At 46.9% G+C, this 11,545-nt stretch overlaps 1 protein-coding gene across 1 annotated transcript in view; it reads left to right on the top strand.

Moving 5' to 3' along the window:
* The window catches only part of FNIP1 (folliculin interacting protein 1), a 42,419-nt gene that overhangs the window by 5,736 nt on the left and 25,138 nt on the right, over positions 1-11,545 (top strand). The window contains exons 2-3 of the mRNA XM_010013860.1: positions 965-1,091; positions 10,033-10,176. Coding sequence (XP_010012162.1) covers positions 965-1,091; positions 10,033-10,176 — 271 coding nt within the window. The remainder of the gene's footprint in view (positions 1-964; positions 1,092-10,032; positions 10,177-11,545) is intronic.

The raw sequence follows: 11,545 nt of genomic DNA, 5'->3' as shown, positions 1-11,545 counted from the left end.
CCTGCTGGTTTCATGGATAGAGCAGGCGTCTTGTTTCCAAGAACTGAGAAGGTACCAGTGAAAATGGATTCCCAAGCCCATGGGCAACAGGGATTGCTGGGCTGTGATGACCAGTGTTTTAAAATGGAAATTGGATAAGATGGCAAGGTTATACAGTTGGTGCTCAAGCCTGAGCCCTGCAAGTGCTCCCTTTGCCAAGCTCCTCCGGAGTCAGGGACACTGGGGAAAGGCAGAGGCTCAGGAAGCTCTTTTCCTCCTTACAAAACCAGTTGGGAGTAGGCGTGTTAGAAGAGATTATTTGAGTGTAGTGAGGACCTGAGTACAGTCAGGACCAAGCTACACATGGTGCTTGGTTCCCCAGCATCAGAGCATATGGATTAGTATGAATGTTGTAGTTCATGATACGGCAGTTAGTAACGTGTGTACAGAACTACAGTGTTCGTGAGACCTGAAGAGGGGTAGGGAAGGTACTTTGCATTTTTTCAGCTGTGGAGCTCAGTGCTTTGCCAACCCACGAGGCTGCAAACCCATGACTGCAAATGCAGAAATTCATTACTTAAGGGAGAGGCCAGTGTGCATATAGACCTTTTTGCTTTTGAATTGTGAATGCTCCCAAGCTAGTGCTTGCAGTGATGAGGGGCTTGTGGGTTATGGATGTTGGTTTGTTGTCTTTGAACACAAAAGCTGAGTTTTTCCATGACTTTGATTTCCAAAAGCTGGAACTTGAAAACATTCACTATCGCAAAACAGAACACAAGAGCTGGTGATGCTGCACGCCCCATTGTATGTGGTTGTAGTGGATTGATACCGTTCATGCCAGAAATCATTCTGGCTACGGGATGAAAGGGTGTGATGAAAAGGCATCGCGTTTGCTCAACTTTGTGCATACAGATAATGCAGAGAGAACAGTGTCATGAAGAGTTGTGGTAATTGATCCTTCTGCTCTTGTATTTTTTAATCAAAGCTGGCCTTTGCCGGAGTTTGACCCAAGTCAGATCCGACTGATCGTGTACCAGGACTGCGAGAGGAGAGGACGGAATGTCTTATTTGACTCCAGCGCTAAAAGGAAAATAGAGGATGTTTCGGTGTCGGTGAGTATCTGACTGACTTACATGGTTGTGGTCTGTATGCTTTTAAATGGCAAGATTGCTGTATGACAAAGGGTCTGTTCCATTCACATTAGCATTTAAACATCAGTTATACGCAGGGCTATATTTAAATGCCTGTTGCAAATGATTCAGGCTCCAGTGATTTCACTCTTCACAGCTTTAATTACTGTAGTGGGCTCTTCATTCCCGGGGTCATCTACTTTCTGCTCTTGCAGAAGGATTCCTTCCTGGGGCTGCAGCAGGCAGTCCTGAGGGGTTGAGGCAGGGCATCAGCTGGTGTTTATGGATGTGTTTTTACACCATGGTGGGGTCTGCATTAGTCCTGTCCTGTGTCCTCAGGTGTCCTGTTTGGGCAGCTTTCACCAGTTCTTGTTTCTGCACTTTGCTGACAGTTTTTCACACAAAGTTACTTGAAAACTTTTCCTCTGCTTTTCCTTTTGGCATGGTCTGCATGGTAATGTGTTAATTGAAACTGTAATGGGTGCAGTCAGATGAGGATACTTCCTTCTAAGGGCTCTGGCCAGAGGATTAATTTCTACCCACAGCGCTATTGTAAGTGGTTGTGTGAGGTTGGACAACTTTGAACTTCCTTTTCACCATCTCTAAAAACATTTGCAAACCATTTTAAGCTCTGCAAGCAGAAAGCACTGTCTGAGCTGAAATTTATGATCCCAGCTGCTTTTACCCATAGAACCTACTCTGTTCTGCAAGCAGGAGTACACAAAATAACATGTTACCCCAAGTCCTGGTTTTCATGTTGGGTACTGGAGAACAGCCAGAAGATTCTTCATCCAGCTTTGTAAACTGCTTCAGCCTGTTGCTGAGTGCTGCCAGCCTGATGCTGCTCATCCCGAGTGCTTCCTATATCCTAATTCTGCACATCCTAACCTCTGGGAGTCACTTTGTGTCTCACTGGACACTAACTTCCAGGCTCCTCCATCACTTACCCTACCTCTTTTACAACCATGAGTCAAGATGACAGTTTCCTAGTTCTCTCTGAGAATTGATGAAGTAAAGCAAGTTTCAGAAATGTTGAACAAAATACATCTCTTTTTCATTTTAACTTGGTAGAATGGTTTTATAGTTCATAAGTTCCTGATTTCCTGGTAAGAACCTCTGGAAGAACAGTATTTAAAGACAAGAGATCTTTCAAAGTGGTTTATTGATATGAATTGCTGGCTGTGCTTATTACTATTATTTCATTAATTATAAAGTACTATTTCATTAATAAAAAAGACGTATTTCAATTGATTCCTTGAAAGCCTCAAACTTCTTTAAGATAGATGTGCACATGCACAATGAACTTGTAAACTTTACTGCTTTGGTTTATTTCAGGAGGATTATTGGCTGTGGCAGCTCAACAGCAACAGAGTAAATGACTAATAATGAAGCTAATCAGGTTCCATATTAATCTATCCTTTTTCTTTGCTAAAAAGGGAGGGAAATAGCTGTATTCACCATCTGTATGAAATGAATATGTGAGACTGGTGGAGGAACACTGTTCCCAGGGTGTTAGAAATGCCAGTACTCGTCTCTAGTAACTTGATATATTTCTTCTTTTTTTTTGTGGTATTAGGAGACTTTGAAAGAGATTCTGTTGCAACCTTTGCTTGCCATGATACCTGCCTTACAGAGCACTCAGATAACATCACGTCAGGCAGAGCTTTCCTTGTAAAGAGCTTTGCAGTAGCAGAAACACTGTGCAGGTAAAACGGTGCAGAAGGGTCCTCAGCTCAGCTCAGTGCAGGCGTGTGCGGTCAGCAGCAGGCTCTGGCCATTGCCAAGGCTTTGCACTGTTGAGTTTTCTTGCTCTTTATCGTGATTCTCATTACCAGGACACACCCTGCCTGTACAGAGCCAGATCCTGGCTCTAAGCACATTCCAAGGCACTGTTGCCCTTTTGCAGCCAGACGTGTGTGGGCTGGGCACTCTCCCTTCTGAAAGGGCATCTGTTCAGCACCCCACAAAAGCCAGCGCTTTCTGCATCTCTCCTTCCCTGCCCCATTTCCTAGTGTGATTTATACCTCTGGATTTGCAGATAACACTGGGGGGAGGTTTGCAAAAGTGCACAGCAATAGCCAGACCGTTCTGGTTGAAGTCTAATCGCTCTAATGTGGAGAACTGAGAGGGTTTCAGTTTGCTTTACATTGCTGTGCTCTTCAGTTCCCATTTTCTGTTGCTTATGAGATGTGAAAGCAATTATAATTTAAGAGTTGTACGCCTGCAGCAAGGTGAGATATACTTTGTTCTATTTTATACATCTAATCTCTACGTATGTCGAGAGTCATGGACCAAGGCTGACAATGTTTCAGTCATTTGGATTCTGTAAAGGAAGGGATGGTAATAAAATTCAAAGAGCATCAGAGCAGACTTTTCCAGACGCAGATGTTTCAGGATATAAAAAGGTAGGCTCTGCCTTCTTGATGAGTGAAAACTGCAGAGTTTGTGCTCACACCAACCTGAGCTCTAATTATTAAAGCGTTACTAGGCTCATATGATCCGTGAGGGAAATGTGACTATAACACAAATAAGGATTTTGTGTTTTCATTGGAGCTTCAGCCTCGTCATGCTTCAATAAAGCCAAATCTTCGGTGCACCAGGGTGTTGGGAGGGTGCTGCACAGCGACACACAGAAGGCAGCTGGCCGTGTGCAGTGTGGCCATTGAAGTATGTTAATAGCACGGGAGAAGTGATGGTTTCCCCGGGTCTTGCTAGAGTTAAACTTGGCGAGTGGAGCGCAGGAGCAGCCGGGAGGCTCCGGGAATGTTGGCCGAAGGCAGTGCCAGGCGTTCCCACCGAGGCCAGGCGCGGATCCACCACAGGCAGCTGTGGGCGCTTGGCATGGGGGAGGCAGAGAGATCCCCTTTGTGCCTCCTATGCCTTTTTTGGTACTGAGCAGGAGAGGTTCTTTCTGGCTTTCCAGAGGATGGGATATTGATGAACAGGCTCTGTAAGCGGAGCTGAGCGGCTGCTGTGTCATGAGCGTCAGGAAATGGGGTAATTCCCCTGAGTCCTGCGGGGTATTACAGAAGAGAGTGGCTGCCCTTTCCAGGCCTGTGACACTAGGAAATGAGGAAATGTGTCAGGACAGGCACTTGCATATTGAGTACACCAGGGCAGCAGTTTCCAGCACCTAAAGGGGCTACAAGAAACCTGGAGAGGGGCTTTGGACAAGGGTCTGTAGGGACAGGACAAGGGGAATGGCTTGAACCTGCCAGAGGGGAGATTGAGATGAGCTCTTGGGCAGAAGCTCTTCCCTGTGAGGGTGCTGAGGCGCTGGCACAGGGTGCCCAGAGGAGCTGTGGCTGCCCCATCCCTGGCAGTGTTCAAGGCCAGGTTGGACACAGGGGCTTGGAGCAACCTGCTCTAGTGGAAGGTGTCCCTGCCCGTGGCAGGGGTTGGAGCTGGAGGAGCTTTAAGGTCCCTTCCAACACAAACCGGTCTGTGTTTACTGTCCGCTTTACTAAAAAGCCTCCATCTACACCCAAACATCCACATTCCTCAGGGTTTGGGGTATCAGAGTCTTTCTACAGGCAAACTTGTGGGTTTGATCCACTGCCTCCTCTAGAGTTACTTCAGAGCTCGTTCTTCCAAGTGTCTCATTTCTAATGGGGCTGTATGACTTGATCTGCAGGTGAGAGCGTTACGGGTTTCCACTGTCGGACTCATTCCTGTGCCTGTCTGCTCCTCTTTGCCAGTTCTCTGCCTGGTGACGGCACACCAGCTCCCGCACACGTGCATCCAGGCGGCCAGGCTCCCACGCCAGGAGCAGCGTGTGAACACACATATGCTCCTCAAGACCAGATACCCAGCCTGGTTTGGATTTCAGACCAAGCACAACAAGCAGCTCCTTTTCCTCTTTGAGGTGCAGAGGCCAGGTGCCTGGCTGGTGCTGAGCTCTCCGCTCGGCTCTGCCTTTCCTCACCCCTGTGCTTGGCTTCTCAACCTTGACGCCGCATTCGCGCCAGCCTCGCACGACGCCTCCCTTGTATCTCACTGTGCTGCTGCTGGTGTGTGGTGTATGAGTTATCTCACCATGGGCAAAGGCCAGATGGAGTATGAGGAGTTTTCTTCCAAAGGCTGGAAATTGGGTGGGATAAAGATGCCACGGAAATGGAGGCGCCTTGAGGGAGAAGTGGAAGTAAATCAAGGAAGATGCTGGGAAGGGAAATGATGTTTTAGGCCTTTCCTTGAAGCAGGCTGAATGAGTTCAGGGATGGGGTTAGCCATCCCATTTAGCTGCTCCTTTTCCTTTCCCATGGTCCACTGGTGACACATGACAAGACAGCGGTTACCATTTGGGATTTGACTAAAGTGGCTGCTGTTGGGTATGTAAGAAGCTGAAAGACTCCCTAAGTCTAAAGGTCAGCCTAGGGGACAGTGTGGAGTCCAGAGAGGAAGATGGAATGTTAAGGGACCATGAGGAGGAGGGAGGAAAGAAATCAAGAGCTAAGCATTGTGCTGAGCAGGGATCTCGAGTTTGGGTGGTTTGCCTGGGAAGGCAGAAAAACAGGGACTTGGAGAAGGGCAGTGACTTGTTCCCAGGACCCAGAGGCAGAAAAGGATTTTCAGGAGGGTTTGTCTTGTTTTTTTTGGAAGAAATGAAAGAGAAAAAGTGGCCCCTGAGGTGCAGAATGTGGGATCTAGAGGTGGATTGGATTTGGGGAGCAAAAAGTTCACTTTTGCCATGTAACCAAGTTGTCTTCATGTTTGGGATAATGTAACTGAAAAGCCATATGACACTTGATCTCCCGCTGCCAAAATTTCTTTCACTCAGATGTCATATTCATCCCAAAGTAGAAAAATGGAATGCTGCTTTAAACAAGCCAGGATTAGCCACGTGCTCCGATATACTTTAGCACTGGATAAATGTTGAACAGCAAATTGCTTTGAGGGATTAGTAACTGGATAGTGAGCCTTTTGCTTTTAGGTGAGTTGTGTGAAATGAGACTCTGGTCTCTCTGGCTCTCGGTGGACAGGTTTCTAAGCAGAAATGGAAGATTACCAGCAGAGTGGGGGAGTGTAGGTTGACTTTACTCCTTCCACTGACCTTTCAGTAACAGAGGAACTTGACAAGCCTGGAAATAAAGGGAGAATGTAGCCCTTGACACCTGCATTTGAGGAAAGAACCTGGGTTTTTACAGCAGCACTTGAAGGGAAGGAGTGAATGTCTGTTGGGGTTACTCTCATGTCCTAGGTGGATGCATACGTTTAATGACAAATTGCATGTTAATAGAGAAAAAAAAGTTAATTTATCTATTTCGGAATATTTTCCCAGCTTTGCTGAAAACCCTGCTCTAGAAATGAGGGACAAGGCTCTTGCAGAGTGGCAGCTTTGCTTGGAGATACAGATTTCTCTATCACTGCCATCACAGTGGTATCTGAGCACCTGCTGTTGCAGAGAGGAGGCAAAGAGTGAAGCATATGATGGCATTTCTCTTTCCTTCTGCCACTCACAGCCCTCACGCATGCACACAGCCTGGATTTGGTTCAACACACCAGGCTCCTTTCAACTTTCTTACTATCCCCACCGCAAAACTTGCCCAGCAGAAACTCCTCTTCCTGGGCACATTCTTTCCACTTACTGAAGAATTTATAGACCTTGTGACAAAGAGTTTAATAAAGGTCTTTGCTGATAAGAGGTGGAGAAAAGAGGCTCGAGAAGCAGAACTGCAGAAGGAAACTCCTTTGTACCCTGTCATACTATAAAGACTGAGTTACCTCCAGCTCTACCTGAGAGGTCCCCAAGGCTTTCAGCAGATGATGACCTCTAATGTAAGAGCTGTGACTGGCAGGAAGCCTTTGGAGCTGGGCGGAATCCGCAGCGAGCTGGCAGGGAAGGAGCACGGAGTGTGACCACAGCGGGGAGAGCAGCGCGGAGCCAGGAGCGGCAGCTGCCCGCGGCATCCTTCCAGCAGATGTTCTGCTTCCAGCACATGGGAGCGTTCCGGAGGGCTCCAGCACCACTTTGCCACAGGCTCTGGTCTGTCGCAGCGGTGTTTGGGAGGAAAACCCACAGTTCCCAAGCTTTCCCTTGTGCTGTTCTTGATTCTTTAAGTTATCTTTTTATTTTTGGAAGCCTGGCTTGAGTATCTGCGGAATATTATATTGGAATGCAAGTAATCCCACTGCTTTGATGCAGAATATCTGGAGATCTGTAGGAGGTAGGATTTCACTGACATTTGGAGCTGCAGAGGAGAGGGGCACTGCAGGTACTTGATCTCATTTTCCAGCAGGTTATTCTTAAGCATGTGCTAAGTTGTAAAAGAGCAAACACCAAAATCCATCACTGAGCTGTGTTTTAGGAGGGATTTACTGGTCACAAAGTTCTGAGAAGGGGTATCTGAAAGATCCTGGCCTCATTTACAGGCTCCTTGCAGGAGTCTTGCTTCATTAAACTCCACTGCAGAGGCCAAACAGCCGTTTTCCTGGTTTGCTATTTAAGTCAGGCAACTATTACTTCAAGGTACCAAGCTCCCCAATGGACATGGGGAAAGCTGCTGTGCAGCAAAGTGCAGTGATACTGAGAAGAAATGATTTAAAAGTCAGTAATTTGCAAACATAGCCTGTGTGTTTTTAATGCATACAGGGTTTGTTCCACCTGTAGAAATGCATCCATGGCTTTACAGTCCTCAGGAAGCTCAGTTAGAGTTGTAACTTTTGAGAAGGAACTTTCAACATCTGATGGAAAATGCAAGCCGAACTGTGGTTTGCCTGCAGACGCTGCTGTAACCCTGTGGATTTGATGTGGTTTTATCACATGATGCTTGCCTAGCCTGGGACATTGTTGTTTGTGTCAGAGATAAAATGCAATTCGAGTTCACGAGTTCCTACTGAAGTCATATGATGATCATTCACATGTTCCAGCCATTGTGCACTGTGCTCGAGCCATTAGCACATCTCCATATTGCATGAATACAGCGATGTCGTAAGGAGAGGATGCTGCGAGGGGAGGCTGCACATGTCAGTGAAGCACAGCACTGGTGAACGCTTCCTTCCTTCCCCTCTGCTCAGAATTACTGATTTGTCTGCACATTTTTCCTTAAGGCTTTCCATGGCTGCAGCTCTCTGTTGGGAGCAGCGCTGCGGAATGCCGTGTGGAGCTCGCTCGTCCCTGATGTTCTGCTGTTTTGCTAATTCTCACCCACAGTTAAGGCCAAATAGAAGTCACTTGTCCCTAACTAAGGAACCTGCACAGCCCAGGGCAGAGGCACAGGATTCCCACCTTCTCCCTCATCAAAACCCCTCCGCAGCAGTCGGGCAATTGTCTTTTTGTTGCTGGTTTTCAAGCAGAGTCATGAAGTTACCACCTTGTGCCTTGGGTATTTCACACTGTTCTTTATGCCTTTTCCTTTTTTTTTCGTAGCTACTCAAGATCAAGGCAAGTCATGATCTTGAATGAAGGGGGGAAATTTGTGATGTGGACCCCTGGGGCCAGAGATGAAGCTGTGACACATAACAGTACTGCTTTATTTCCCTCTGTCCCTTGAACCTTGCTTCCCATAGGGTTTGCTTCCAGTGTGCTCTTTCTGGTTTGGTGATTGTATAGGAGATGTTCATAGAACCCCAGACTGGTTTGTGCTGGGAGGGACCTTAAAGCTCCTCCAGCTCCAACGCCTGCCCCGGGCAGGGACCCCTTCCACTAGAGCAGGTTGCTCCCAGCCCCTGTGTCCAACCTGGCCTTGAACACTGCCAGGGATGGGGCAGCCACAGCTTCTCTGGGCACCCTGTGCCAGCGCCTCAGCACCCTCACAGGGAAGAGCTTCTGCCTAATATCATGTTAATTAAGAAAGTTTTAGGGCAGAGTTAGTGTGTAATTCTGAGCAGTGCAGACTATTCCTGTCTCCTGGTGCTGCCCACTGGGAAATGGAAGTAACTCCAACCTTAGCGTGGGTGTGTTGAAGTGTAATGAGTACATGTTAAATACACTGAGATCTTTAGGTGAAGAGGGCTGCCTAATGCTTTTTCAAATGGCATTGACTAACGTGGATGCTGATTCTGCTTGGGATGCCAAGATTCACAGGGGAAATCCCAGGTGTTTTTAAGCAGTGAAGGAAACAGTAGTGAAGCATCTCCGGTGCCAGTCATGGCCAATGCTGTGTGGGCACAGTGGGCACAGATCCTGCCCGCTCTGTATGTCAGCTCCTGCTCCATCCGAGCCCTCCCAACTCCCTCTCTTGCTGTGCTTTCTGCCTGAATCTCCATCAGAAATCTCTCCTAGGACCATTTCTGCGTTGCTTTGTGAAACTTTTCTGGCTTCCTTGTAACACTGACTGTGTTTTTCAGCTTGGTCCATTTTCAGCCGCACAATTCCCTTGTACTGGAAACAAGAGGAACGTGTCACCTCTATGCCACTCTTTAAAGTTACTAAGGAACTTGGACACAGCGAGGGAGAGAGCTATAACAGTAGTATCTTTTCTCCTCAGTTATTCTTGTAACATGAATCTCTTGAATCCCTTGGTGTTCTTGCTCGATTATTCCTAATTAGCATGCTTTCCTGTCCATGGTGATCTGCTCCTGGTCAGGATTTGTGCCCATCACACTGCTGGGTCACCTCCACCCCAGTGGGCACAGGGAGTGAGAGGGAGGCAGCTGGAGACTGTTGTTGCCATCCTGCCTTTAAATGCTTTGGTGCCATCCTTTCTCCTAATCCTGGGGCTTAAAAAGTCATTTGTAAAGCTTTAGAGATGGATGGTTACTTAGGGAAATGGAGCCGGAATGACTTGCGAGCTCCTGGCTCGCAGCTCAGCCTTATCTTGTACATCCAGGCTGCAAGAGACACTAATAAATCCTCTGTTAACTGTTTTCCTGGGGCATAAACCTTTCAGCTGTTAAATATCTTACCTAAGCAGGTAGGTACAGTGCTGCTAAACAGTTTCAGATCATGGGTCTTAGTGTGTCCTGTACATTGTCTGTGTTTCAGAAACTCTGCAGCGATGCTCAGGTGCGAGTGTTCGGCAAATGCTGCCAACTGAAGCCTGGAGGAGACAGCTCTTCCTCCTTGGATAGTTCAATCAATTCATCCTCCTCATTCTCTGATCCAAAAGAGCAATGCCCAAAATACCAGGTGAGTCACTTCTGCCTTTGTTTTTTTGCATAACCCGTGTCAAATACCAGTGTCAGGTGAGGTACTGAATGTTATAAAGTGCTTGAAACCTGAGGCTGGCAGTGGAGAGCAGTTTTCAGTCAACATCTGGCTTTGGTTCTGAGTCAGTAATGTTTAATTCTGTAGCTTTGGGGTTGAACAAGTGTAAAACCAACCAGCTGGGTCTCTTGGGATGCATCTTGAATGGCAGAGATTTCTCCAGGGCATTTGTTCTGTCTCATGACCCAGGTGATAACACTGGTTCGGTACGATGAGACTTGGCACTAATACCTTGTCTTGGTATAGGTGAGAGAGTTTATTTTGCTTTACTGCTAAATACCAGGGAAATAACAGAGAAAAGCACTATCTGTAGGGACAGTCTGTGTAATAGCTTTATAACAAGGGATTCGGTGTGCTTGAGTTACATTTTACATAAGAGATTTTGGCCGTGAGAGTAGCTGGAGTCATCTGACACGGATATATTTCTGTCATCTCTCCTTCCATGGATCACAAGTGTTTTATATTAAGCCGCCCTAAAATAGAACTAAGCCCTTCCTCTCTTTGTAATGAAGTAATTGTGTGTTTGAGGGAAGCTGCTATCTCCACAACCTGTTCTGAAGTACAGTACTACTGATGTCTTAATCTGCCATAGATATAAATGAAGAACCTTTCAGTGCTGACTTTCCCACTGTCACGACAGCTCTTGCTATATTTGGTGAGCTGTGTATTCTTGTTTTCTCTGTCTCATCACACTATTTTCCACAGCTTTAGTAAGGTGGCTGAAGATCTGTTTTCCATTCCTCCCTTCCTGGAAGGGCATTTAGCTGCGGTTCTGAAAGGAAGAGACATTTCTGTCAGCAGCTTCCTTCCAGCACAGAATAACCTCCTTCATGCATTGTGTGATCAAGAAAAATGACGCCCCCCACTATCCAGATACTGTTTCTCCTACTGGGCAGGCTCTGTGCAAACAATGGTCAACGTTATTAAAGGAAATTAACTTCAGTGGTTGGCATGACAGTGTATTTTAAGGCTGTGGAAAGTTTTCCCTTTCAAGTCCCTGTTTCCTCACGCGTATCACTTAGTCAAAACCTGACTGAGTTGAGCTGAACTGGTGTGTGGCTACGTGACAGGCTCAGAAAGTGGTGAGAGAATTCCAGCTTTGGTGGGTCTTCCACAGTGTATCTGTTGTAAACTACCTACTGCATTCCCCATGCTCCTTCCAGGCTTCCCAGCGAGTGAGCAGGGAGTTGTAAATACAACAGTTCTTTGCTGCACCATAAAATTCAGTGTCATGTGTGCAGAAGGGCTGGGGTAAGTTTGTGCAGACATCACTCAGCCTGGCATTCCCCAT

The sequence above is a fragment of the Nestor notabilis genome, unplaced genomic scaffold, assembly GCF_000696875.1.
Source record: "Nestor notabilis isolate BGI_N333 unplaced genomic scaffold, ASM69687v1 scaffold11324, whole genome shotgun sequence".
Classification (NCBI taxonomy): domain Eukaryota; kingdom Metazoa; phylum Chordata; class Aves; order Psittaciformes; family Psittacidae; genus Nestor; species Nestor notabilis.
This window is presented reverse-complemented; position numbering and strand designations above follow the sequence as displayed.